This window comes from Phoca vitulina, unplaced genomic scaffold, assembly GCF_004348235.1.
Source record: "Phoca vitulina isolate PV1807 unplaced genomic scaffold, GSC_HSeal_1.0 scaffold60, whole genome shotgun sequence".
In the NCBI taxonomy this organism is placed as follows: Eukaryota; Metazoa; Chordata; class Mammalia; order Carnivora; family Phocidae; genus Phoca; species Phoca vitulina.
In genome coordinates, this window is record NW_022589763.1 from 937,310 (window position 1) to 965,305 (window position 27,996).

The 27,996-nt window shown below is 55.4% G+C and overlaps 2 protein-coding genes across 3 annotated transcripts; one reads left to right on the forward strand and one right to left on the reverse strand.

The window, feature by feature from the left end:
• The first annotated feature begins 160 nt into the window (after positions 1 to 160).
• Positions 161 to 23,700, forward strand: IL3RA (interleukin 3 receptor subunit alpha). Of its 2 annotated transcripts, none has more exons than XM_032391185.1 (12): positions 161 to 269; positions 3,110 to 3,207; positions 7,954 to 8,072; positions 11,017 to 11,137; positions 11,617 to 11,749; positions 11,834 to 12,009; positions 15,633 to 15,748; positions 17,568 to 17,594; positions 18,689 to 18,800; positions 20,406 to 20,511; positions 21,580 to 21,661; positions 21,964 to 23,700. In XM_032391185.1, exons 2-12 carry the CDS (start codon positions 3,144 to 3,146, stop codon positions 22,036 to 22,038), a joined length of 1,131 nt encoding a protein of 376 aa, XP_032247076.1. In that variant the 5' UTR covers positions 161 to 269; positions 3,110 to 3,143; the 3' UTR covers positions 22,039 to 23,700. The 2 variants fall into 2 exon arrangements, with proteins under 2 accessions (XP_032247076.1, XP_032247075.1); XM_032391184.1 differs by lacking the exon at positions 161 to 269 and adding an exon at positions 857 to 910.
• A 90-nt stretch (positions 23,701 to 23,790) lies between these two features.
• On the reverse strand, positions 23,791 to 26,811 carry SLC25A6 (solute carrier family 25 member 6). Its single transcript, XM_032391186.1, has 4 exons — positions 26,575 to 26,811; positions 25,463 to 25,949; positions 24,927 to 25,067; positions 23,791 to 24,369 (listed from the first exon to the last, which is right to left on the reverse strand). The coding sequence occupies exons 1-4, from the start codon at positions 26,683 to 26,685 to the stop codon at positions 24,212 to 24,214; spliced, it is 897 nt and encodes a 298-aa protein (XP_032247077.1). The 5' UTR covers positions 26,686 to 26,811; the 3' UTR covers positions 23,791 to 24,211.
• Between the last annotated feature and the right edge of the window lie 1,185 nt (positions 26,812 to 27,996).

The window sequence follows — 27,996 nt, forward strand, 5'->3', positions numbered from 1 at the left end:
GGGACGGGGTTCTCGACCCGGTCACCGACCTCCTCCCCACCCCACCCCCGCCCACCCGGAGCCCCATTGGGTCTGGGCTTTAAGGGTGGGGCGCCTGGTCATGACCATAAAAACGCTGAGAAGGGAGAGCCAGCTTCAGTTTCTCTTTGGGGACATTTCCTCCAGCACATTTGGGAGGAGGACCCACAGAGAGGAGTCTGGGGTCTGGATTCCAGCCCCCCTCCCCAGGCCAGCTGTCTTTCCCACGGGGGACCTTCGCCGCCGTCCAGGTAAGACCCCCGACCCCCGGGAGGGACGAGGGGCATTGGGATGCGGCTCGTTCCAGCCACGGTGCATCTCCCTTGGGCACGGCACCCGGGATCCGAAAGGGTTACAGCATCTAAGGATGCAGGAGACGGCGCGAGTATCCACCCGGGACGGGGGTGACGGCCATGCTTGCATGCCGACCGGCTGGGCGTGCTGAGCTGCACAGAGTAGGGGATGAAGATGGAGTTCCAGCACTCTGTCCTGTTCCTTGACGTGGTTCTTGGAAAAGCGTAAGCGCACGCATGGGGCTGCAGTGCTGTGGGGTCCACGGAAGGCTGGGTGCGAGGCGAGCACGGCGGCTCGTTCCTGACGTCCAGCACAGCCTGCCGGGGAGCTGCTGGGGCTGGGGGCTCGGACCGATCAGGAAGCACAGATCCCTTGCAGGTGCATTATGCACAACGGCCCACGTGTGCACGAAACGTGCTCCATCCACACAGGGGAACAGGACTCAGCCCCGAGAAGGAACGGAGGTCTGACCCCTGCCGCCCGGCAGACGGAGCTCCAGGACACGATGCGCCGCGAGAGAAGCAGACGCACGAGGCCCCACCGTGCGTGATCCCACGGACTGAAAAATGTGCACAACAGGCAGATGGACAGAAAGTGGGTCAGTGGCTGCCGGCGCTGGGCAGGGGACGGGGACTGAGAGCTCATGCCCACGGGGTTTCTTTTAGCTGCATGGAATGTTCTGGAGCCAGAGAGAGGTGGAGAAGGCACCAGATGCCCCCGGAGTTACATTTTTAAAAAGATTTTATTTATTTCACAGAACAGAGAAGACAGAGAGAGCGAGCATGAGCGGGTGGGGGGCAGAGGGAGAATCGGGCTTCTCGCTGAGCAGGGAGCCCCAAGTCAGGACTGTATCCCAGGACCCTAAGATCACGACCTAAGCTGAGGGCAGACGCCTCACCGACTGAGCCACCCAGGTGCCCCTGAGTTGCATTCTAAAACGGTGACTTTTATGGGATGTGCATTTCACCTCAATAAAAAATTAATAGATACATTTTTAGGGGCGCCTGGGTGGCTCAGTCGTTAGGCGTCTGCCTTCGGCTCAGGTCATGGTCCCAGGGTCCTGGGATCGAGCCCCACATCGGGCTCCCTGCTCCGCGGGAAGCCTGCTTCTCCCTCTCCCACTCCCCCTGCTTGCGTTCCCTCTCTCGCTGTGTCTCTCTCTGTCAAATAAATAAATAAAATCTTTTTGAAAAATTAGATATATTTTTTCAAACGCGGATGCCTGGCTGTCACCCCAGGACCCCCCCTGAGAGGATCCCGTGAAGAGCAAGATCCTATAGCTGATGATGCCAGACGGGAACGCTGAGGACCTTGTTTGGGGCGGCCCTTGCCTCACTCTAGGACGCACACCCCGGGCCCCTCCTCTGGGCTGGCGGTGGACTCCCTCCGAATGGGGGCTCCAGACCCCCGGACATTCATGGCCACATCGGCACCCACCCTGTCCGACCGTCTGCAGCCGCATGCCGGCTGTCTTCAGTAACTAACGACAAGGCCCGGGCCGCTCTGTTTAAAACTCTGATCTTTTCCCATCGTGCACCGAACTTTGATGCATGTGGTTTATGGTGAATATGCGCTGGGGGGCCCCCCAGGAAACTTGGAGCCTCACGCCTCTCTGCCCGCATGCTCATCCCGTATTACGAATCGACTACAAAACACCTGTTCCTGGGCACCTCCCACCTCCCTCCCTCTCCTGGGGAAGGGGCCTCTCCGGCGTGCTCCCCGGTTTCACAAGAAGCACTTTCACTATCAGATTGTGCAAGAGTTCACATTTGCTGGAAATCATTGTCCGCCCTGTTGTCAAGACGGGAAATCTCCTTGCAGCCCCAAGGCTGAGCTCAGGGGAGCAGATGAGACCCCCGGTGGGGTCCATGTTGGGTCCTGTGATGGGGGCTGTGAATGCCTGTGACAAGACCAGGCGAGTCTGAGGCCCCAGCTCCTTGATCCTGGCTGAGATTTTCCAGATGGAATGGTGTGCAGGAGGCACATTTTGTGGGCAATTCTGACGGGCACAGAGGGCTAGCCCCAGGCCACTAATGGTGTTTGCCAATGATGATATGGTGGGGAGGAATGGGGGCCCATCAGGAGACCCTGTTGCTGATGGTCCCAGTGGGGGCAGGAGCCTGGCCACCCAGGTGAAGATCCCAGAGAGCCAGCCCAAGGAGGGAGGCTTCCTGGGGACCCTGGGAAGGTCCTGACCAGGGCGTTGGGACCACGCAGGGTTCAGTTACCGTAACTCTGCCCATTCAGGAAATTCGATCTGTGTTGACTTCCCATTTTTAATGACACTTCCTTCCAGTGCTTTGTCATGGCAGTGTTTCCCGGTACCACGCGTTGAGTGTGCTTTCCTGGTTTCTGCCTGAGGCTGGAGCCAAGAGCATGCTCAGACCTCAGGGTGCAAGTCTTTAAAGGCAGGCTGACATACACACAGGGATGCCCACACATGCACACACACACACACAGGACATGCATAGGTGCATGCATACACACATGCACACATGTGTACGCGATGCAGGCACCTATGCACACATGCACACGTGTGTACATGAATGCAAGCACATGCACATGGATGTACGTGAATGCACACAAATGGACATGGGTATACGCAAAGGCACGCACATGTACACATGCGTACACGAATGTGCGCACATGCACATGGATGTACGCGAATGCGCACACGCCCACACACATGCACATACCCAGAGACTTCCCTCCTGGAAGGAGCTCCAGGCTCGCGAGCAGTAGCTTCCCTAAGTTCACCCTCCCCTGTCCCACACTCTAACTGTGCCTTCTCTTCCAGCACACGCCCTCCCTGCCGTGGGAGCCACATCGCTATGGCCTTGGTGTGGCTCACGGTGTTCCTGACGTCTGTCTGCGGTCTGCTGCAAACGGAGGAAGGTAGGACAAAAACCCAGCTGTGCTCTATGGCTGTGTCAGGTGTTTTGTTGTTCAGTTAAAGTCCGTGTCAAGACCATTATAGATCCACTGGCAGCTGTAAGAGCTAATGCAGAGACTGCCCATGTGCCCCTCACCCCATCCCGCCAATGGGATCGCCTTGCAATGCTGTCACGGTACAATCTCATAGCCAGGATACCGACTGTGATCGGGTCAAGGTGCTGAGCATTTCAATGTAGCTCGAATGCAAGGATGCATCACCTACCTGGGTCCTGAATCATTATTCCAGTGCGAAATGGGGTTTCACCTGTGTCTCCCCTTCCTGGGTGGGGTCATGGGAACAGCATTGGTTATGGGCTGACCTGTGTCCCCACCAAGGTCCTCCCTGGAAGCCCTCACCCCCAGAACCTATAAATGTGACTTTGTTTGGAGATGGAGTCCTTCCTGATGGAATTAAGCGGAGATAAGGCCATCAGGGTGTGGTCCTAATGCAACAGGACAGGCATCCTTATAGGAAGGGAACGTGTAGCCACAGACATGTGCCTGAGGAGAAGGCCATGTGTGGCAAAGTACGGTCTCCTTGCCTTCCATGTGGCTCATATGATATTGCATCATGATGATGGGGAATAATGAGATCATTCAATGAAGGATAATGAGATTCCATAGTAACCAGAAGTAATGAGATGAGAAGATGCTGATTACAATCCCCGAGCCATCTGTGCCCACTTCTGACTGTCACAGTCTGGTCAGACCCAGGGGACAGGGGCGGCTGATGGGCATGCAGCAGGAAATGTCCCAGAGAGCCAATTGGAAGCCAGTGAAGCCCAGTACAGAGCACAGAGCGTTGACTTAGCCCGGGTGCGGGCCCTGAGTGCGCCCAAGGCCACGAGGAAGACGGTGCTGCTAATGTCTCTGAAGGTTCACACTGACCTGCAGGAGTGTCCGCATGGAACCCAGTCGCCGTCAGGAATTTTCCAAGTAAGCGGCGGACCTGAGACAGAGGCCATCTGCATGTTTTCCACGCCGGGTTCCCATGGCACACAGACGTCGGCCGAGCTCGGGGCCCCAGGCACGATAGGTTCTCCAGGAGTCTGGGAGCGTACCCACCTGGTGGTTGCGTCAGTCCAGAAGATGTTAGCTGTGGTGACAGCCACAAGATTTCATAACCCCTTAGACATTTATTGCTTCCTCAAATAGGGGTGGAATTCAGATGTTTTGTGGGGGACAGAGAGGAAGGGATTATTCTTCTGAAGGCTGCTATTTGAGTCTGCGTGGGCGGCCAGAATAAAATACCATGGCCTGGGGGGCTTAATTTATGTCTCCCAGCTCTGGAGACCAGAAGTCTGAGATCCAGGCCGCACATGTCTGCTGAGATCCAGGCGGGGCAGGGCCGCTGAGATCCAGGCGGGGCAGGACCACTGAGATCCAGGCGGGGCAGGGCCGCTGAGATCCAGGCGGGGCAGGACCACTGAGATCCAGGCGGGGCAGGACCGCTGAGATCCAGGCGGGGCAGGGCTGCTGAGATCCAGGCGGGGCAGGACCACTGAGATCCAGGCGGGGCAGGGCTGCTGAGATCCAGGCGGGGCAGGGCCGCTGAGATCCAGGCGGGGCAGGACCACTGAGATCCAGGCGGGGCAGGGCTGCTGAGATCCAGGTGGGGCAGGACCACTGAGATCCAGGTGGGGCAGGACCACTGAGATCCAGGTGGGGCAGGGCTGCTGAGATCCAGGTGGGGCAGGACCACTGAGATCCAGGTGGGGCAGGGCCATGCTCCCTCCAGAGGCTCCAGGGGAGGGTCCTTCTTGCCTCTTCCAGCTTCTGGGGCTTGAGGCGTCCCTGGGCCTGTGGCCGCATCCCTCCCATCTCTGCCTCCGTCTTCATGTGGCTTCTCCTCTGTGTCTGTTCGTGTCCAAATGTCCGCTCTTAATAAGGACACCAGTCACATTGTGTTAGTTTCTGCACTATTCAAGAACGACCCCATCTTAATTAATTAACACCTGCAATGACCCCATTTCCAAATAAGGTCCGATTGTGAGGTCCTGCAAGTTGGGACTCCAACATGAATTTTGAGGGGACACAGTGTGACTCAGAACAGGTGGTTTTGCCCCAGATATTTACTCCAAGATCCAGGGTCCTTCAGCATCTCCAGGAGCATTTATGGGTGAGAACTGGAAGTACCGTCATGTCTCCTGTCGAATTTTGTGGACTAGAACCCAGTCACATGGCCACACCCCATGCCCAAGGGGCTGGGAGATGTGGGATGTCTGGGAAGGGAAGGGGCTTCCCCTACTTCTCAGCCTGACACCCCCAGGTCTGCGCATTATCTTTGATTTGCCTGTCTTGTCCTGGGGCAGAGTCTGCTGCCGCCTTTGCAGTCACTTCAGGCCTGAGGGTACTCTAGGATCGCTGACCACAGGTAGGAAGTGAGCTGCTTTCTAGGAACCGAAGGCTGAAGGAGGCAGCTGATGCAATAAAATTTTCACATCTTCCCTCCTAAGCTGGAAGCCCCCTAAAGCTTCAACGTTGGCCAAATTGCATTAAGAGGTGCCATTGGTACAGTACTAGGTGGATTAGAAGTGTTGAAACCAGACGCCTTGCCTTGTTCTGGTCTTAAGGAGAAGTGGTTAGTCTTTCACCGTTGAGTCTGAATTAGCTCAAAGATTTTCATAGATTTATCGGGGTAAGGAAGATTTGTTCCATTCTTAGTTTGCTGAGATTTCTTAATCCCAAATGGTTGTTAAGTTGGGTCAATTTTTTTTTTTTTTTTTCTGCTTCTATGGAGAAGATCATTAGTTTCTGGTTAATGGGGATGAATTATATTGATGGTTAAAGAAACCTTGCATTCCCAGAGTAAATCTCATAAGGTGTTACCAGGTTTATGTATTCCTAGATTTTTTTTACTAATATTTTCTGAAGGGATTTGTGTCTATGTTTATAAGGGGTGTTGGCCTCGAGTTTACTTTTAATATCTTTTATTTTGATATTGGGATAATGCTGGCCTCCTAAAATGAATCAGAAAATATTTCCCATCACCCCCCCCTTTCTTTTTTGAACTTTTGTGCACATGATACTATTTCTCCCTTAAATATCTGTTAATTTATATACATTTATATTATTTATAAAAATAAACTAAAATATGATAAAATATACTAACATTAATATTTACTACTTCATCCTTCATATCTGTTTTAATGATATTTAATGTGTTGGCAGGACTGAGTGCAAATTTTGAAGCATAAGACTCTCTCTTTTTTTTTAAGATTTTATTTTATTTTATTTTATTTATTTATTTGACAGAGAGACACAGCGAGAGAGGGAACACAAGCAGGGGGAGTGGGAGAGGGAGAAGCAGGCTTTCCGCGGAGCAGCGAGCCTGACTTGGGGCTCGATCCCAGAGTCCCAGGATCATGACCTGAGCCGAAGGCAGACGCTTAATGACTGAGCCACCCAGGTGCCCCTGAAGCATAAGACTCTCTTAAGAGGGTGTTATACACAACTGATAAATTATTGAACACTACATCTGAAACTAATGATGTACTATGTTGGTTAATTGAATTTAAATTAAAAAGGAATCTATCAAGAATTACATTTTCAACTTAAAAGATATTTCTCCAAATGATTTTTTTTTTTTATTATGAAGGAATAAATTGTCCTTATATGTTAGAAGAAAATAATGGCAGAAACCAAGGTGTTGATATGGTTTGGTCTTGCTTATGAAACTAAGGCTGTTGATCTTGATAACTAATCACGATACTTACAGTTTATAAACTCTGTGAACGTTTATGAAAGTCATATCCTGTAAGTCCTTGAAAGGAGTCACAGATAAAATCTCACCAAGTGTTTGTTGTAGCTTTACAGACTTACTGGCAAAACATGACTCAGTAGTGCCTTGGACATGGGCAAGCAAGTCTTTGATCAGATATGTTGAGCTCTGTGGTCTGCCACTAGAGACCCCCTTTCCCAGGGACCTGTGGCAGGAATGCGTGAGCTTTGATTCCATTTCAAAACATAATCAGATGTATGTGCTCACGGAGTTTTTCCAGCAATGTCAGAATTGCTCCAACAGCCTGTGAACCGTGGAAGGTCATGAATATCATTCTAATGACCATGCCTTATATTTTCAAAGTAGAACAAAAAAAAAAAAGAAAGAAAGAAAGAAAGAAATGCATCTTCGATGGCCATTGGTAACCAGTAGTCCCCAGAATCGTTGACCTTGAGAGACGTATGTAAGCCAGAATTTGTTCTCAGTTCTCAGGGAAAGTAACATGGTCACAAAAGGTACATTTAAGATAAATGGGGATGGGCGCCTGGGTGGCTCAGCCGTTAAGCGTCTGCCTTCAGCTCAGGTCATGATCTCAGGGTCCTGGGATCGAGCCCCACATCGGGCTCCCTGCTTGGTGGGAAGCCTGCTTCTCCCTCTCCCACTCCCCCCTGCTTGTGTTCCCTCTCTCGCTGTGTCTCTCTCTCTGTCAAATAAATAAATAAAATCTTTAAAAAAAAAAAAAAAAAGATAAATGGGGATGGCAGAAAGTGACCAGCTTTACCCAACTCTTGGGGTTTTTTTCCTCCATCACTGGGAGGGCAGGCTAATGAGAGGAATAAGGCTCTGCCAGGTCCCGACAATGCCTTGTCTGTGTAGAATTCTGCTTCCGGAGGTTGTCGGTGAACTCGGTGGGAGGAAGTTCCCATGGCGGTAAGGGTTCAAACAACCGCAGTATTTCTTCTAACTCTGACCTCTAAACATTTCAGATCCCAATTTACCGATTAAGAACCTAAGGATGGAGCCAGGAGAAAGGAGATTGACCTGGGACCTCCATGGAAATGTTTCTGAAATTCTGTGTTTCATAAATTCAAAACTTATCACTAAGGTAAACCATCTTCCCTGTACTTGGCACAATGGAGCTTCCGTGACTTTCAGGAACTTAAGAGCTAGCAGAAACCTAGGGCCAAGTCCGACTCAGACATCACAGAGGCGGGGGTTCTACTCTGGGCTTGGGTATGGAATGTGGGGTGAGAGTCTATTTCCGGAACCACAGCTCAGGGTTCGCCGCCTGTAGGATGTCCAAGATGGTGTCCCTGGAGAGCGTTGGTGAGAAAATGTGTTCAGGGATTGCAGGTAGGGAGCAAAACCCAGCTGAGAGTGAGTGCTTGCTTTCCCGCCATCTCCCGCCTCTCACCCAAATCCGGTACTGTGTCATCTTCCGAGGTTCAGGGGTCTTGAGAACTGTGACAGATCCCATGGGTGGGCTACGGTGAGAATACAATACATTCACAGCTCATAGAGTCTCATGAGGAAGAGGCACCGGTCAACTTCCTTGAGAATAAATTTGCTGTCTTGAGATTATTCCTGATTTAACACAATAAGTCACAACCTGGGCCCCCATAACAAATACCCTAGAGGAAGGGGCTCATACAACACACATTTATTCCTCCCAGTCCTGGAGGCTGGGAGTCTGAGATCCAAGTGGGGCTGAGGCTGGTTCCTCCTGAGACCTCTCTCCTGGGCATGTAGACACACTATGTTCATTCTCTGTCCTCATGTGGTCATCCCTCTGTGCATGTCTGTGTCCTCATCCCCCTCTTCTTATAAGGACCCCAGTCCTATGGGATCAGGGCCCACCCTACTGACCTCATTTTACCTTAATCCCCTCTTTAAAGACCCAATGTCTAAATACAACCACTTTCTGAGGTCCTGGGGTGACGGCTTCATCATGAATTTTGGGGGACACAATCCAGTTCATGACAAGCCTCGGTGGGATTTCATTGGAGCTTGGCCAGTTGACTCTAAACTCTCTCTGGAACAACGCAGGCTACAGAAGAACCAAGAAATGTTGATAAAGAACACTAGTGATCAGGAATTTGCCTTTCCATGATGTCTCCAAATGTGCTGAGAAGCTATGATTATCCAAAGTATCAGATTGACAGAATGCATGGATGGATTAAAGAAATGGAAAAATCTGGAAGCAGAAGCATGCATTGGCGGCAGGTGGGGGTAGGGTGGATTTTAACTAAGACGGTATTTCAAGTCGATATAGAAGAGATAGAGTGTTGTAAGCATGAAGTCAGCACAATTTCCAAAATGCACTAAAATTAAGTTGGATTCCTACTTCACAACGTCCGTGCACGTGAATTGCATGTAGGAGAGATCTAGATATTTTTCTCAGTACCGAAGATGTAGAAGGAATTGCTGAGGACTGTTTCAAGATACTGGACCCTGTTGTCATTCCCTCATCCGCTGTTGGTTTTCCCTAAATTGAATTCATTTCTGTTTTGTTAATGGTCTTTGCGTTTTTGTCCAGTTTTCCCATGTATCTATGCTACTTGAACGTTACGCTCTTGGCCAAATGGGTAAATATTGTGTTGAACCATTTGGTTTGGTGTGTTTGTCCTCAATGGAGACGGGTTCCCCTTCTCAGTGGGTGGAGTCTCTCCCTCTCCTGTTTTCATGATCTGCACACACGAGGACCTCCATCCTTGGGCTGCCAGAGAATGCTCAGAAGCAGCGCTCAGCACAGCTATGGCAGGTTTGGGAAAACACTCGTCTACCCCACATTCTGCCGTTCTGAACTTCCTTTTAGAAGCCTTTATGGAACCCGAGTTCCTCGGACAAGAGACAGTGACTGTGTTTATGAGCCCCACCTGAATTATCCAAGGAAGTTTTAGATCAGTGCCGAAAACTGCACAAAGGCGCACATTTTCCCAGAGCTTCAGATGCGTTGTGTTAATACGTATTTAACAACCAGTCTGGTTGAATCTGTTACAAATATGATTAACTAGATAGAGGTCTTCTTCATTTATTAATTACAATTTCCACCAACTGGAGGCGCTGGCTGGCTCAGTTGGTAGAATGTGCGACTCTTGATGTCAGGGGGTCGTGAGTTTGAGCTCCATGTTGGGTGTAGAGATGACTTAAAAAGAAAATCTTAAGAAAATAACCTTCTGCTTATTAATCCATTCGGAGCCTCACATCATTTTCTATTTATATTAACTTACTATATAATACAGGTATGAAGCTGGAATTCATCATGAGCTTGATAAATATTTTCCTTCCATTTTTGTTCCATGTGATGTTCTATTTTTATTTCCTCATTTTCCCAGCTTTTCCATGCCAATTTCATTTATCATTTGATCCTTAGAAAAGGGTCGACTTATTCATAATGGAATTCCTTAAATGGAATATTCATTTATTTATTCATAAATGGAATTATTTATTTATTCATAAATGGAATTATTTTATAGAAATTTTTGTACAGTTTTAAACAATTAATAAACTTCACTTTTTTTCCAGAGCAGTGTGAGGTTCACAGGAAAATTGAGAGGAAGGTATAGAGCCCCCAACCCCTTGCCCCCACACAGGCACGGCCTCCCCGCCATGAGCCTCCCCACCAGATGGCACAGTCGTTACCACTGATGAATGTGCTTGGACACATCATCCTCACCCAGAGTGCACAGTTTATCGAAGGGTCACTCTTAGTGTGTGATTTGATGACTTTCAACAAATGGAGAATGATACGTTTTATACAGAACAATGTCACTGCCCTAAAAAAAAAAATCCTGTGCTCCTCACCTGTTCACATCTCCCTCCCTCTCCACCAACCAGTAATTTATACACCGTTTCCGGTTTGTCGACCGCCACAAAATAAATTGCTGGGATTTTGATGAAGATTGCATGGAATCTATAGAGCAAGTCCTGGAGACTTATGGTTTTGTTGGTGTTGTTATTGTTGTTGTTGTTGTTAAATCTGAATATCATCAGCATGACACTACGTGTGTTCTTTCAACAATGAATAAATGGTTCTCTCTCTCTCTCAGGCCATCGACAACAATCGTCACTGCCAGTTCCGCGTAATTCCCTTATGTGAAGTGAAAAACTTCACCATCTCCTTGACCAAAGGCCCACCATTCTTGATGGGGATTCAGTATCCTCTGCAAGGTGAGGGGAACGTGTTCCTCTTTGGGTTTTGTTTGCTTTCTGTCATTGGTTGGTCATAGGAATACAAAAACTATGACTTTTAGCTTGGGTGGACCTGCAGGGAGTGGGGAAAAAAAAAAGCACACAACCCTAGGGCATCACGTATGCAGGAGGATTTCATTCGTAGGACCTACTTGAGTTGATGGTGTGCAAATGCATAACAGATGAGTGGTCGGCGGTGGGGGCGGTGAGGATGGACAGGAGGGAAGGGGGTGAGGCAAGAAAAGGACCATCTGGGGGCTCTTGGGGGGTGAGACTGTCCTGTATCTTGAGCATATGGGTGTTGACATCCGGCTGGAGACACCACACAACCGTGTTTTCCAGGGGTTATCATTGCGGGAAACTGGTTCAAGCCTCCACGGGATAGCTCTGTATTTGTCCCTGTAACTGTGTGTGTGAAAGGCAATTTGCTCTTCTTTTCACCTCCTTTGCAAGTGCAGAAGGAAACCCTGGGGCGGCCGCACAACGTCTGGACTGCTGGGTGCACGACGTGGACTTCCTGACGTGCAGCTGGGAGGTGGGCAGGGAGGCCCCCAGTGACATCCAGTATCGCTTGTACTGGCAGGAGCTGAGGTAGGTGTGGCCATGGCACGGCTGGGCTCTCCCCGGGCACATGGGGCCACTGGGTCATTCCTGGGTGCTCCCTCCTTGCCGAAGGACCCACAGGGAGCAGGAGTGTCCACATTACGAAACGGATGATCGGGGGAAACACGTCCGGTGTCATTTCAATGATGTGTCCAGATTGCCGAAACAGCTCCAGATCCTGGTGAGAGGCACAAGCCATGGCGCCAGGATCCCCTGCTTGGACCGTTCTGTCGAATTATCAGAAATTGGTGAGTACAGGTCAAGGACACGGCTCTCAGGCTGCACCCTCGGCTCTGGGATGCTGGTGTCTGAGCTGAGGGGGCCATAAAAAAATAATCCCAAATAGCCGGCTGAAATGACACATGATTTCTCACGGTTCTGGAGGCTGGAAGCCCGACCTTAAGGGGCCCGCAGATCTGACTCCTGGTGAAGGTCCCTCTTCCTGACTTGCACCTGGCAGCCTTCTCACTGTGACTTCACATGGGGAACGACGGAGAGAAAGAGAGCTCCGTTCTCTTTTGCTTATACGGACCCGAGTCCATCATGGGGGCCCCACCTTCATGATGTCAGGTAACCCTAATTACCTCCCGAAGGCTCACCTCTGAATGCCATCCCACTGGGGGTGAGGGCTTGTGCATTTGAGGATGACATGTGTTCAGCTCCTAGCAGTGGCTATGAGCTCCTTGCACCTAAGGAAGTAACCTGCTTGCTTCTGGAACATTCCTATAACACACGGGACACATGCCTCGGTCACAAGTCTTGGGGAGGGGTGAGAGTCATGCCCACAGCACCTGTCAAGGCCCTGCATTGATATGCCAGTGGGTTTCTGGAACACAAACCCCATCGTAACAAAGCTATGTCGCCATCCATTTTCTTTAACTGGACCCCTCCCCAAATTGTGACACCTTTCAGCCTCTGGGAGCCTGGGCCTGCCCTGGCGGGTCCACGTGGGGTAAGGAAGCACGTGGCCGGCTACGTGAATTGAGACACGGTGCAGAGGGGGAAAAGGCAAGGCCTCTTGCTTGAAAAGCAGGGGGGCTCTTCCTTTGTCTGTGGCCTCCCGCCTCTTGAGCTCCATGCTGTGTTTTATTGGCACTGGTTGGATGCTGTCCCTCTGACGTGGGGCCCTCACTGGTACATCCAGACCGTGTCCAAGACCACCTGCAACTCCATGCACGCTCCCACCTGGACCCCTGTGTCCTCACCTCAGCTCCCAGCAGGGGTGGGAGGAGACAGTGGTTAGTGCAGTGGGGTGGTGGGTGTGTGATAGCCCGGCGGGGATGCACGGAGGGGTCAAATGGGAACTGGGGGCTCCGTGTCCCCATTGCATGCTCCGTTATTCCCCAGGGACACAAATTCAAAAATGCCTGTTGTCCCCCCAAAAGATGTGTTCACATCTTGGCAGCTGTGAATGCCACCTTATGTGGAAATAGGGTCTTTGCACTTATTACAGACAGACCCTAATCCAATACGGCTGTTCCCTTACAAGAAAAGGAGGACACACAGAGGCCAACCCAAAGACAGACAGGAAGGCTATGGGAGGCCATAGGGGTGATGTGTCTATAGCCCAGGAACGCCAAGGATCGCCAGGAGCCACCCGAAGTGGGAACGGGGCCTGGAACAGATTCTCCCTCTGAGCTTCCAGAAGGAACCAGCCCCGTGGACACTTGGATTTCAGATTTCTGGTCTCCAGAACTGTGAGAAGACATATGTCTATGGTCCAACACACCTGTTGGTGGTGTACCAGGCAGCCCTGGGAAATGAATACAATAACGTTACTAGCAATTTCAACATGGCGCCAGGAGAGCATGGACCCAAGCCTGGGGCCATGTGCAAGGACATCAGTCACACACAGCTCTGTGCTGGGATGGGCCAGGTTCAGGCTGGCAGGGGTGGCTGCTGAAGAGTGTCCCGGATGTTGCTCGTTGACACCAAGAGAATCGGGCCGTGGTGCTTTATTATTTCCCAGTTGGTATCTTCATAAATGATCCCAAACTGTGAGGCTTAAAGCACAGGAATTTATCCCCCAGCTCTGGAAATCCAGGCGGGGCAGGACCACTGAGATCCAGGCAGGGCCGGGCTGTGTTCCCTCCTGAGGCTCCAGGGGAGGGTCCTTCCTGCCTCTTCCAGCTTCTGGGGCTCCAGGTGTCCCTGGGCTGGTGGCCGTGTCCCTCCCACCTCTGCCTCCGTCGTCACGTGGCTTCTCCTATGTATCCGTGTCTCCTCTTCTGTCTCTTGTAAGGACACCTGTCATTGGATTTAGGGCCACTGTGATCTAGAAGGACATCATCTCAAGATTCTTCCCTTATTATACCTGCAAAGACCCTGTTTTTAAACAAGATCCCCTTCACAGGTTTTAGCGATTTGACATGGATGTACCATTTGGGGGTGACCATTCCCCTCCCTGCAGAGCTCTGTAGAAAGTGACTCACATCTCACCCTGACCCTGGCCCTCTCTCCCACAAGGAGCCATAGGTCTACAAGGGGACCCTGCCTGTGCATGTTATATTGCGACCGGAGCCTTTCAGCCCACAGGCAGGCAGGATGTGAGCACTCTGCCCAAAGTCGGAGGGGCTGGTGGGTAACCCTGCTCCCTCGCCTGGGCTGGGTGGCTCCTAGCAGGCGGGTTCTGGGCTGTCTCCTGGGTTGTTCCCCAGCAGGACTGACCCACCTGCCTTTGGGGTGCCCCTGCCTTCCTGGCCTCACTCTCCTGGCCCTGCCAATGGGCGCGTCCTCCGAAGCAGGCGTCATGCCCTGTCTCCTGCTTCTGAGGGGACAAGTCCATTGGTGGGGTGGGGGTGGGGGTGTCCCACAGTAAGGTGGCCACAGATGGGCAGGGCCTGGTTGGCTGCAGGGAGGAGAGAGGGGAGCTGGTTTCGAGACTATTTTGTGGATGGATTCTGTGCATCCTCCTGTGGTAGAGGCAGGACTGAGGGAGCCTGGGGGCAGGGTGACATCATAGATGGGGGAGGGGAGGGGGAGGAAGAAGAGGGCCAGCAGAGAGGAAGAGCAGGTGGGTTGCGGGGAGAGGAGGAGGTGGAGGAGACCCGGAGCTGGGGACTGCCCTGTAGTGAGCTTTCAGCCAGGGATCCAGGTGGAACACCACTGCAGGCAGGTGAGGACCCGGGGCTGGGCTCCCAGTGGAGGTCGGACCTGGGGTGTAGTTTCAGACGTGGCCACGTAGGAAGCTTGGCGAAACCATGGAGTCAGGGGAGGCTGAATGCCCAGAAGGAGGGCAGAGGGCAGAGCACCCGAACAGGGACGGCCAGGAGGGTCTCAGCAGCCAGAAGGCAGGGCAGGACGCCCGGGGAGGACCTGGCTACAGCACGCAGGGTCTGGGGAACACGAGGAGGGACAGATGTTTCTAGGAGTGCAGCTGGCCGGCCAAGGGCTTTGGAAATGGGACTGACCCTGCGCAGGGTGGGGAGCGGGCCAGGCTACCGGCCACACAGGCCTGTAGGACGGAGGGAGTCCACGCGTGCAACAGGCTTTCCTCCCTCTGCCGGAGGACAGTGGAATTACGGCCAAAGGGAAAAAATCAGGTGTAGACCTGGGGACGTCCAAGGCACAGACCTGAAGAGCGCTTTCCAGAAGAGTCCCAGGGTGGGTGGGGGTCTCTCACAGGCTCCTGTCTGAGCAGCGAGACCTAAGGCTAATTCAAGTGGATAGATATCTCAACATATTTTGTCATGCATCTGTATTGATATTTTGCCCATTCTTTAACCTTGGAAGGACCTTTTCCTCTCCTTCCCATCACCCTAAATTTCTATGAAGCCTGTTTTCAAAGTATCTTCTGGGAGTGGGCTGGGGGGATGTTGATTTGTTTTACTCATAAAAGTCTCTTTGTTTTTTTTTTTTTCCCCTGTCCTAGAGAGATTAAGTCCACCCAATATCACTGCAACGTGTAACAAATCATATTCGATGATGGAATGGAAAGCGTCAAGCCACGTCAATCTCAGATTTGAGTATGAACTTCAAATACAAAAGGTAAATGCTTGTTGTAGCTGGCAAGTCTAGATTCTCTAGAATCTGTACCCCAAAGCTTTGGAGGCAGATAAAACATACACACAAAAAAATATGAATAAAAAAAAAAAGTTTTTAGTCTTTTAAAAATAAACACAAATAAAAATAAAGTAAAAAAAATAAATAAAAATAAAACTGAAGTAAATTTTAAATAAAAAAATAAAAACATAAACCCTACATAAAAATGAAGAATGTTAACACACACACACACAAAAAAACTGAAAAAAACTAAAGATCATGTAAGCTTTTGTATGTGTGAAAATCATCAAAAGAAAATATACAAACCCTAAAAAAAATTTAGCTTTAACAAAAGAAACAATGTTGGCTATTCAAAACACAGAGGTAAAATTGAAAATGCACGTCACAGATGGAAGAAGCCAGGTGCGTATTTATCTGTCAAAGGACTCATGTTTGGGATGGATAAGAAAGGCTTCCAAGTCAATACCAAGAAGACAAACAACCACAAGAAAAAAAACCAAAGGGCAAGAAGTTGAAACAACCACTTCCCCAAAGATGTATTCATGCCCCATAAACACATGAAAAGTTGCCACAGAAATGCAAACCACAGGGAGGGGCCACTCTCCCCACCCCTCAGATTGGCTAAAACGACGAAGTCTGGCCAAACCAAGGGTGGGTGAGGGTGTCACCCAGTTGATTACAACACTTGCTTGTCACAAACTGGTGACCATTTAAAATGATGTATGTGGCTTCTTCTTCTCTGAGATGTCCCTTGTGGATGAACATTCTCCGTATTGTAAGAGCCAGGATAAAATCATATCCTTTTAAGAAAAAATGGCACAGGCACTTTGGAAGAGGCTTTGGTAGTATCTCGTGGAGGCAGCCATTCCCGTGCGGGGTCTGGCTCTGAGAATAATGAAAACATAAGCCCACCAAAGTGGGGACCTGCGTGTTCATAGCAGTTGAGTTTGGGAACAACCCAAGAGAAGGGATGAACAAAAGATATCCGCGCTGTGGAGTCCAAACCCCCAGTGAAGGTGAGCCAGACTCGAGGTCCACCCTAGAGGATCCCATTTATATACAGAAGCATAGAACATGCAGAATGATCTATAGTGAGTGACACACGTGTGCTCTGGGTGTGTGCAGGGAGGAAGGCATGACAGAGGGGCACAGGGAAATTCGGGGGTGACGGGGTCGTTCCTTACCTGGAACGCTGAGGTGGTTTTATGTGCACAACATTTCTCAAAGCGCACCAAGTCCTATGCTTCCTGTGGTTTGCTCAAGGAAATTATGCCTGAATAAAGTTATCTTAAAAAATGATCAAGTATGGGGGCGCCTGGCCGGCTCAGTTGGGGGAACGTGCGACTCTGGATCTCGGGGTCGTGAGTTTGAGCCCCATGTTAGGTGGAGAGACTATGAATAAATAAACTTAAAAAAATTATAAGTCTATAAGTTAAAGGAAAATGACAAAATGTTCTGAACTAATTAGTATTTCATACTCAGTTATTAAACGTATTATGTTTCTTCACTTCTTTGTATATTTATTTATTATTTATATTCAACTAGTGATTATACCTAATGTTTCTGTAAACCTAAAACTGCTTAGAAGGATAAAGGTTATTAATTCTATTAAAAAAAAAGACGAGGTATTTTTTAGTTAATCCCTCCTTTATACTCATATTTATTTATACATGATATTGATCGTTTAGACTCAATCCCTGATTATTTTGTACTCGGTTTCTGTATAAACCTAAAAGGGCTCAAACAAGGGCCTTCGTCAGGGGACAGCATCAGACACCCACCAATTTCCACTCTTGTTTTGTAGGGCAGCGATCCCGCCTACACAGAGAAGGTGAGTGTCCCTGACCCTCCCTGAACTGGGCATCACAAATGTGTTTTTCTTACTGTCCAGCCACTCCGCGGTGCCCGACTCTGTGTGGGGGCCCCGCTCACCCATCCGGCAATCTCCAGGAGTCTGTGCTGAGGGGAAACAGCTCGGAGATGAAGCTCTGTCTTCACGTGGCTTCTCCTCTGTGTCTGTCTCCGCTTCTGTCCCTTGTTAGGGTACCTGTTATTGGACGTAGGGCTACGCTGATCCAGGATGAGGTCATCCTGAGATCCTTCACGTAAGCACATCTGCAAAGACCCTACTTTCAAAGAAGGTCCCGACTACAGCCTCTGGGGGGAGGGGACATATCTTTCTTGGGGAGCGGGGTGGGGAGGTCACCATTCATAAGTTGGCAGGGCCCCATGCAGGGCACAACACCCACTCATGTCACCATAGTCTTGGCCTCGTTGAGGGTGTCCCCGGGTTCTTTACCTCCCAGTGCTGACGAAGAACATTTTTGTTTGGACACCAAGAGCCTGGGCTGAGAAAGGTAGGGGGCTCCAGGATCTGGGCCCCTCTGAACTGCAGGCATCTTCCGTGATCAAGGCTGGTCAGGTTTGCTCTCTTGGGGGGCCTGTTAGCTCCCCTGGTGGGGGGACATCTGCCATTACTCGTGTCCCGGACTGGGGGTTTTAAAACACAGCTCTGTTCTCTCCGGGTCCGGGAGACCAGACGTCCGAGATCCAGATGGGGCAGGACCTCATTCCCTCTGGAGGCTCCAGGCTTTTCTCCCAGCCTCTGGGGCTCCTTGGCATGATGGCAGACCATCATGCACACGGTCTTCCCCCGGTGTGTGTGTGTGTGTTTCTGTTGCCAAATTCCCCCTTTCCATAACCACACCAGTGGTAATGGATTGCAGCCCCCCTACCCAAGCGGCCCTCTCCTTAACTGATTGCATCTCCTCCAACCTGTTTCCAAAGGAGGGCAGCTTCGGAGGCGCTGCGGGGTGAGAACGTTCACGCACGAGTTTGGGGGAGGACCCACTCCACCCACGACAGGGCCCCGTTGTCTCCCTGCCAACCGGGAACAGCCTTTCCTTCTTTCCTTTGCAACCTCAGCTCCAGGAAAACTTCTTCCAGATTCACAATCCCGGGAACTACATGGCGAGACTAAAGGTGAAAGGTTTCTTCCGCAACACGTGGAGCGAGTGGAGTGTCCCCCAGTACTTTGGTGAGTGGGGTGCCCTTTCACCTCTCCCTCGTGTGCGCTGGACGCTGGGGGGCACCAGCCCTGGTCAAGGAAGCACAGACCCCTCGCACGCTCAGATGGGCTCTTCATCCCTGCTCTTGGATGCTCTGCCGCCAAAGGAGCCGGGATCGAGCTCCACGTGCTTCTGTGTCCCCAGAGACGGCTCTGAAGACAACAGCTGACCCTGCGCCTTGTGCTCACCCCATGGGGGGGGCAGCGAGGGGGAGGAACAAGACCCCCAGTTAGAACCCCCATGGCTTGTTGTGAGCAGGCACACGACTTCTTTTATCCAACATGGTCCCTGGCATGGCTCTTGGGCCTGATTAGAAGGATTTCCCCCAAAATAAGAGCTGCCATTTCTCCCTGACCTGTTCTGAAACCAGACCCTCCCCCTTGCCTCCCCCAAGGACATCCTGTTTCAGAGGTGGCGCATAGGAAACCTTGGTCACGGGGCAATAATTGCAATTGCAATAATGCAATAATAATTGCAATAAATGACCACACGTTGTTGGGGAGGGGGGCTTAAAACCCCACAGGAATCCATTCTCTTCTAGCTCTGGAGACCAGAGTCTGAGATGCAGGCGGGGCAGGGCCGCTGAGATGCAGGCGGGGCGGGGCCGCTGAGATGCAGGCGGGGCAGGGCCGCTGAGATCCAGGTGGGGTAAGACTGTGCTCCCTATGGAGATTCCAGGGGAGGGTCCTCCCTGCCTCTTCCAGCTTCTGGGGCTCCAGGTGTCCCTGGGCTTGTGTCACCGTCCCTCCCATCTCTGCCTCCATCCTCATGTGGCTTCTCCTCTGTGTCTCTCTGTGTCCAAATTTCCTCTCTTTATAAGGACACTCGTCATTGGATTAGGGCCCATCCTATTCCACTGGGACCTCACGTTTACTTGATTCCATCTGCAAAGACCCTCTGCTGTGGGCTCAAATGTGTCCCTCCAAATTCACCTATTGAAGTCCTCAGCCCCAGGACCTCAGAATGAGACTGTATTTGGAGGTGGGGTCTTTAAAGAGGTGGTTAAGGTAAAATGAGGTCAGTAGTGCAGGCTCTGATCCCATAGGACTGGGGTCCTTATAGGAAGAGGGAATGAGGACACAGACACGCACAGAGGGACGACCCTGTGAGGACATGGGGAGAACACAGGGTCTACACGCCCAGGAGAGAGGTCTTAGGAGGAACCCGCCTCGGCCCCGCCTGGATTTCGGACTCCCAGCCTCAGCCACCCTGTCTGTGGGACCTGGTTGTGGCAGCCCCAGAGAACTCACACACTTCCCACAGGGCCCCGCGGTCCCAGAGGGGAGCCTGAGGTCTTTGCAGATCGGTGCGTCAGGGGCTCCCCCTCCCGGCCAGGCTGCAGGGGAATGCTCGCGGTCTAGGACCAGGGCTCAGCTGCAAGAGGTGTGGGGCTTGCGGTGGGGGCCTCGGTGTTGCAGCGCTGAGGCCGGCCCCCTGTGCAGGGGCCACTGTCCCCTCCTGGATGCGCCCGAGTGCCTGCTGCCTGTCAGGGAGCCCCTGGGGAAGGCTTCGGGGCTGGGTGCAAGCACCAGCCCTGGGACCTGCTGACGTGCCCCGTCCACCCTCTTCCGTAGTGTGCGACCTCGGGGAGGACTCGCAGCGGCCCTACTGGCTGTTGACCGCGCTAGTCTTGCTGGGAACACTGCTGGTCCCGGGGCTCGCGGTCGTGCTGTGTGGAAGGTGAGCGCGCCGCCCCCACGACCTCGCTGGCCTCCCTGCAGGGCGCTGCTCCCCATCCCCACCCCCATCCACCCCTCCTGCCACCGCGTGCGTGTCGTATCTGCTGGACCGCGAGAGCCCCAGGGAGCAGGCTGCCGCCTCAAGCGTCCCCGTGGTCCTTCTGAGACATGACCCTGTTCTGGTCCCTGCCGCCCATGGAAAGCCAGAAGCTGGGGGCCAGTGCAGCATCCCCAGGACCCTCCCTCCTCAGACCCTTAGCTCAAGTGGCGGGTCTACAGCCAGGCTCACCTGCGTGTCCCCGCTGTTCGGCCTCTCACCCCTGGCCCAGATTCCCCATCCCCGACATCCTTCAGGGGGTGACTCTGGGAGCTGCCTTCCTCGTCCTCCTCCTCCTTCCCCTCCCCTCCTCCTCCTCCTCCGTCTCCGCAGCAGGCAGGGGGCCAGCGACGAGGTAATCCTGACCTTTCCCAGATAGCAACTCCTGCCCCTGGGGCACCTCCCAAAGGCCAAATTGCGGAGCCCTGCCAGGTCCTGTCCCGCAGCGGGCCTTGGGGTCTGTCCCTGGGGGCTCTGGCCTCCGTCTGGCTGCACCCACGCCCCTCCCGGCCGCTTCAGGCAGAGCCGCCCAGCCCAGGGGCTCGGCGTTGGGTGTGGATGGTCCTCCTGCTCAGGTAGGGGCCGCTGGTCTGCGTGGAAGCCGTGGGGAGCGGCAGGGTCCTGGTGGGTGCCAGCAGCCTGGGGGCCGGGTGTCTGTGGCAGGGGCCGGGGTGGGGTGCACGGGCCCCAGCAGGAGATCAGCACTCGGCCCCTGCAGACCAGGATTGCTCCTGGCTGTAGGATCTGGGGCTGGGGGCAGGCAGTAGAGACCAGCCCCCCACCCACCCCCACCCTGGGACTGGAGTCCTAACTCAATCCCAGTGTCCGGGGGCCCCCGAGTTCTGGATTCGGAGCCTGCGGCTCTGTCTGGCGTCCAGTGCACCCCCAAGTTCTGGATTCGGAGCCTGTGGCTCTCTCTGGTGCCCCCCCCCCCGAGTTCTGGATTCGGAGCCCGTGTCTCTGCCCTCCAAGGTACTCAGTGTTGCAGAAGCTCTTCCCCCCTATCCCTCACATGAAGGACCCCATCACCGACAACCTTCAGAGCAGCAAGTTGGTACGTCCGGGCTTCTGCTGGGGGCGGGGTGGGTGGGTGTGGGACGCGGTGGCCACAGCCCCTCCTGGGGAGCAGGATGCTTGTGTTGGCCCCGGCAGGAGGCAGGGGGAGGCTGCGGGGCGACGGTCACGTGAGGAGAGGGGCGCTCGCCCGAGGCGCTCCGGCAGGTGGGCAAGGCCTGGAGCCCCAGTGACCAAAGTGCCCGGGACCGGTCAGGCCCCTGCAGCTTTTCGGGGTCGGGGGGTACCCTCGCTGCAAGACTACCGCTCTGCGGCTCAGCCTGACCCCCTTGTCCCCTGCAGGTGGCCTGGGAGGCCAGCAGAGCAAGCCGGGAGGACTGCCCGGTGGCGGAGGTGCAGGTTTTGGGGGAGATGTGACACGGGACGTCAGACCTCCTCCTCGGCACGGCCAGGTGCCCGCACGGCCTGGCTGCGGTTGGACCAACGGACAGCTGTATGGGGGTGGGCGGAGGGACACCCCAGTGCACGCTCCGCGGCGCCGCTACAAGCAAGGAACAAGAGTTGTGTCAGGCTCATTTCGTAAATAAACGCCGTTTCCACCCAGTCCCTGGCCTCGGGGGGTGGGGTACAGCCCGCCACGCCAGGCCCCTGGGGCCCCTCTCCCGCCTCCTGAAACGGGCCCCATCGAGATCGCCGCTAACAAGTCGGCTGGACTGGTTGGTCCGAGTCCCCGCAGCGGCCACGCCTGGTTCTCTGGTCTTCTCGCTGCGCTCAGTGTAAGCACCCGACACGGAGCAGCCGCCACGCACCCCGAGATGGGGAGAGCAGCACCTGGGGCGCTCGGGGGGCCTGGCTGTCCGCCAACACCGCCCCCTGCAGCGTGGCCTTGCACTGCCCACAGCGTGGACTCCTCACGCGGAGCCACGTCAGCCCGCCCGCTGTAAACCTGTGGATGCCGCCGGCCTCACAGGAGCCTGGGTCTCCCAGGGGCAGGGCTCCCCGGACACACCGCGCTCAGCAGTTTACTGAGGGAGGGGCCGCTTACCCTTTGGAGCATTTCGCGTAGGGTGGTAGGCGAGCACCCTAACGTCGCAGAACCAGCTGTGCCAGAGAGCACCCCAGCGTCATTGCAAAATTATTATTGAGGCCACCAGCACCCGTGGGTATTTGGGGACCTGCTAGCCAAGGTAAGAAGGGCCTGGCTGCATAAACGGACGGACTGTTCAACTAGCCGAAGATGAGCAGGGGGTGAAAGCAGGTCTCCAAATCCAGCGGTTAACATGGCTCCAGGCGGGAGGCGGCGTCCGCGGTCCGTCATTCCACCCAGAACACCAGGGCTCAAGAAGCTGAGGTTCCCAACGAGGCTGGTCTGGGGAGTTGGGCAGGGTAAACATGGGTCCAAGGGTGCACGGTCCTGTCCCAACCCCTTTTAACCTGCCTCGTGACCCCAGGCAAAGCTCAAACTTCATCTCTAACTGGACCCCAACCTCCCCACCCCAATTGCGGCAGAAACAAGCACGTGCGCTCACCACCATCTTGAAGAGGAAACTGGCCTTCCACGTCCAGGATGCCGCAGCCCTGGAGAGGTTCCAGAAACCCCAGTTGGCCCTTCTAGCCCGGGTCACCCCGAAGCAATGCCAGGATCCAACCTTCGGCCTGGAGGAGACTTTCCTCCTGCAGTGCATGTTGGTGTTCGTGCAGAAATGGCTCCGTAAGAGGATGTGGACCTGTCCCAGGGTCTGGGGCCTGCCTGTATGGATTCTTGCCGGAGTACCCAGGGCTGACGTGGGTCACAGGACGTGGCCGCTTGTGGCCTCTCCTGGGCTGGTTTTTCTCAACAGGAAAACTAACTTGAATGGGGGACTTAGGGGGCCCCAGAAGCTCACGAAGGTTAAGGAAGGTCTGTCTCCTGAAAGATCCCTGGAGCAGGGAGGCTCAGATGCCCCCAGGCTCCCTCACATTGGTCTACCACCCAAGGGGGGTCTCTCTGAGCTGTGCATGAGCAGCCTGTGATGTGCGTTTTAGCTTCCATCCCCTCCCTACTGGGGCGCTATGAATGCCATCCTGCCAGGCTGCTGGAGGACCCAACATAAGGCAGAACGTGGCCCTCCTCGTGTCTCCCACCCCAGCCCCACAAGACCGCTTAGTTGAAAACAAACCACCAGAGTCTCTGTGTCCCGTTTTTTTATGGTTTTGCAGCAGAATGCCCAACATGACACATAATCGTAAATATTCGGTTGTGCAAAAGAGAAGAGTGCTTAAGTACAAATGGAGACATGATTTTTTTTTTTAAATAAATACTTAAACACGACTCGGGTCCCACAAGCACCTGGACTCGAAGGTCTGTGCGGCGGAGCTGCCTGCCTGTGGACCCACGAAGACCTCGTGATTCCCCTCCCCCCCCGTAATCAATACACGGAATCTGGTGCCAATGGTCGATCACAATGAGCCCCCTTTGGAACCTTCCCCAGCCCTCTACACGTGATCTGGCCGGGACAAGGACACTGGAATTTCTCGAAGATCAATGGTCCGTAACAGTTACAAGTATCCTACAGGATTGCCTGGGTCCCCACGTCTGGAGGAGGAACATCTAGATGACCTTCTTCAGCTCATCGTACAGGACCAGCACAAACGCGCCCCCCATACCCCTCAGGACGTTGGACCACGCGCCCTTGAAAAAGGCTTTGCCCCCTTCATCTTTGAAGATCTTCCGCCAGCAGTCGATTGTCCCCTTGTACATGATGTCCGCTGCAAGAGGGAGAGACAGGAGAGCTGACTGGGACGTTGTTCTGGGAAGGGGCACGAAGGGAACCGCGGAAGACACGTTACAGACACCAAATCGGATGCTACTCTCGGGATGAACTGGATTTCTGATCACAGGGACAAACGAGGGTCTGCGCACCAACGGCCCAGGTTTATGGCCCTTGCCCAACCACGGTTGTGGGTGGGGAGGTGGACAGGGACGATCGATCCAGAAACTCGAGCCCCCAGCCACCGCGGACCCCATCTCCACCCCGGGGTCAATACAAGGGCTCTGGCCATTCTGAGACAAGAACAAAGGAAGGGCAGGTACCCAGCAGGGCTGTGTAGGTCTGGAGCTGCCTGGAGAATTACTGTCGTTGACCAGGGCCCCCCACCCTGTGAAGGCAGCCCACAAAACCTTGCCCCAAAGCTCCCTGGGAAGCGCCTGTCTGCTAGCTCACGCCTCCTGAGGGCTGAGGCCAATGGGCCGTTCGTTCAAGGAGCTCTCGCATTTTCTCATCTCCCAAGAACGAGCCACCGTCACCAGGACTGAGACAAGATACCTCGTTTGCGCCCCGACTGCATCATCATGCGCCGCCGCACAGTGTCGAAGGGGTAGGAGACCACGCCGGCCACGGCCGTCACGGTCTGGGCGATCATCCAGCTCACCACGATGTGGGTGTTCTTGGGGTCCGGGAGCATGCCTGCGGGGTCAGCGGTCAGAGTTAGGTCCTGGCGCTGCACACGGCAGTCCGAGATCAGTCCTGCCCCCCGGCTGCACGGGGAGCTCCTGGCACCAGCTCACACTGGTAGCAGGACGGGCTCTGCTCCAGGGCCTGCTGGGGGCGGTGGGAAGGTGCAGGAACCGCTCGCAGGTCCCAGGACAGTCCCAGGGCCCCCGACGCAGCGCCTGGGAGCAGCTTCTCTGTGCAGCAGGGCTCAGAGCAGCCCCGCGAAGCGGACACACCGCACACGTCCCGCGCACCTGCTCTGTTGCAGACGCTCCAGCCCTCGACGCTAGCAGGCCCAGGCTTGCTTTCAGGCTGTTAACGGCGCACCCTAGACTCCCGTTACAGCCCCAGCACGAGGACACACCCACCTTTGGCTGTGTCGTACACGCCAAAGTACGCCGCCCGGTAGATGATGATGCCCTGCACGGACACGCTGAAACCCTGGTACAGGCCCCGGACGCCGTCGGACTTGGTGATCTTCACCAGACAGTCTCCCAGGCCCTTGAACTCCCGCTCGGTGCCGGACTTGCCCACGTCGGCGGCCAGACGGGTTCTGGCGAAATCCAGGGGGTACACGAAGCAGAGCGAGGTGGCTCCCGCGGCCCCGCCCGAGGCCAGGTTGCCGGCGAAGTACCTCCAGAACTGCGTGTGCTTGTCGACGCCCCCCAGGAAGATCTGCTTATACTTATCCTTGAAGGCGAAGTTGAGGGCTTGCGTGGGGAAGTAGCGGATGACGTTGGCCAGGTTGCCCCTCCAGAAGGACAGCGCGCCCTGCTCTTTGGGGATGCGCACGATGCAGTCCACGATGCCCTTGTACTGCTTGTCGGCGGCGATCTGCTTGCTGGCGTGCTGCACCTGCGGGACGGACGGACCGACAGGCTCGCCACAGGGCGTCCACCCGGACCCGCAGCCGCCCCTACAGAACTAATTCGCGCATCTGAGCGCGCCGCCTGGTCGGGCGAGCTCAGAGCCCGGGAAACCCGTTTACCGAGCTCGTAAACGGCGCCGCCGCAACAATGTTGCCAGCGGACACTGCAACGATGTCGCCACCGGACACTGCAACAATGTTGCCACCGGCGCGCTCCCTCGGGTTTGCAGCCGCGCACACCGGTTTAGAGCGGGACAAGACCCAGCGAGCGACAAAAGCGGCAGCAGCGGGGCTCCCGCGGTCCGTTCGCCCCAGACGGTGGGGCTGGGGGGCTCCCGTCCCCGGCGCACGCGCGAAGGATCCTCCCGGCGCGGCCCGCGCGTGCGCGCCCGAGGCCCCGCCCCCGCGGATGCGGCAGCGCCCACGTGACGCGCGGCCGGCCCCGGAACCCGGCGGCGCGCGGACAAAGCGGCGCGGCCTCCCACTTCCGGCGCCCGCGCGCCTGGCCGGTCCCGGTGCACGCGGCCGGCCCGCCCTGCTCTCGCTGCCCCTCCTGCAGCCCCAGCAGCGCGGCCCCGGGCCCCCCGAGCGCGCGCGCGGCCCGCCCCGCACCTGCAGCAGCAGCTTGACCCGCTCGATCGGGGCCACGGCCGTCTTGGAGATGGCGGCCGCGATGCCTCCAGCCAGGAAGTCCTTGGCGAAGGAGATGGCCTGCTCCGTCATGATGGCGGCGCAGCGGGCGGACAGCGGAGTGCAGGCGCGGAGAGCCGGAGGGTGGGCGCCGCTGGCTCAGCGCTGCCGCCGCCGGGACCGAAAAGACGGGGCGGCCAGCGCGCAGCCGCTAAGGGCCCGACGCCCCGCCCCGCGCCCCCGCCCGCCGCGCCCATTGGCTGCGCCGCGCCCCCGCGGGCTGCCGGGAGCCGCGCCGCGCCCCGCCCCGCGCCCTCCAGCGCCGCGCCCATTGGCCGCGTCCCTGCCGCGGCTCCGCCCCTTCCCGGGCGCCGCGCCCCGGGGCATGGCGGGAGCGGGGCCCCGCCCATGCGCCGTACGGGCCGGGGGGGGCTCGGCCGCCACCGTGACCTTGTCAAGGTCACCGTGGGGCCCGGGCGCGCGCAGCGGACGGAAAAAGGCCGGGTGTCGCTGGGTCCCCGCGCCCGGGTTCCTTCCAAACCGCTGGAAGAGGCTCGCCCCGCTGACCTCCGAGGTCCGGCTGTCACCCCCGGGCTCGCCCCGAACACCCCCGACCCCGAGCCCCTGGCCCATCTCGCTGACCGACGCCCGACCGCGACCCCTGAGCTCGCCCCGAACACGCCCCACCCCTGATTTCCGGCCGTCACCCCTTGGTTTTCCCTGCTGACCCCCGAGGTCAGGTCGCGACCCCCGGGCTCGCCCCGAACACGCCCCCCCCCCCATTCCCCGCCCCCCCCCCCCGGCTTCCCCCCCTCCCCCCCGGGCTCGCCCCGAACACCCCCGTCCCCGAGCCCCTCCCTGGCCCAGCTCTCTGACCGACGCCCGACCGCGACCCCCCAGCTCGCCCCGAACACCACCCTCGATTCCCGACCGCAACCCCTTGGCGCTCCCTGCTGACCCCCGAGGTCAGGTCGCGACGCCCTGGCACGCCCCGAACACCCCCGACCCCCAGCCCCTGGCCCATCTCTCTGACCGACACCCGACCGTGACCCCCGAGCTCGCCCCGATCACCCCCGCGCCCGTCATCCCCAGCCGCTACCCTTTGGCTCTCCCTGCTGACCTTCGAGGTCAGGTCGCGACGCCCTGGCTCGCCCCAAAGACGCCTGAGGTCAGGTCGCCACCCACCCCCGCGTTCACCCCAAAGACCCGCGGGCTCCGCCGTTGTCTCCCGGACCGTCCTTCACCTAGACCTCCAGAACAGCGGGAGGGCCCCCCCCCACTGACACATCTGGACACATGCCCCTGCCCCAGAGACCCCAGACCATCCCGGGTCTGGCCGCGCCGGGCCCCCCTGGGGGACCCCAGCCGCACGTGGGGGCCTCACAGCCCGCATCGGTTGGTGAT

Coding starts and splice junctions, on each gene's coding strand:
- IL3RA (XM_032391184.1), top strand. CDS start 879: ATGTGCACAACAGGCAGATGGACAGAAAGTGG. Junction 17,595..18,688: donor ATCCCGCCTACACAGAGAAG/GTGAGTGTCCCT, acceptor TTGCAACCTCAG/CTCCAGGAAAACTTCTTCCA. Junction 20,512..21,579: donor GCGGTCGTGCTGTGTGGAAG/GTGAGCGCGCCG, acceptor CTGCCCTCCAAG/GTACTCAGTGTTGCAGAAGC.
- SLC25A6 (XM_032391186.1), bottom strand. CDS start 26,685: ATGACGGAGCAGGCCATCTCCTTCGCCAAGGACTTCCTGGCTGGAGGC. Junction 25,950..26,574: donor GGGTCAAGCTGCTGCTGCAG/GTGCGGGGCGGG, acceptor TCCGTCCCGCAG/GTGCAGCACGCCAGCAAGCA. Junction 24,370..24,926: donor GCAGTCGGGGCGCAAACGAG/GTATCTTGTCTC, acceptor TCCCTCTTGCAG/CGGACATCATGTACAAGGGG.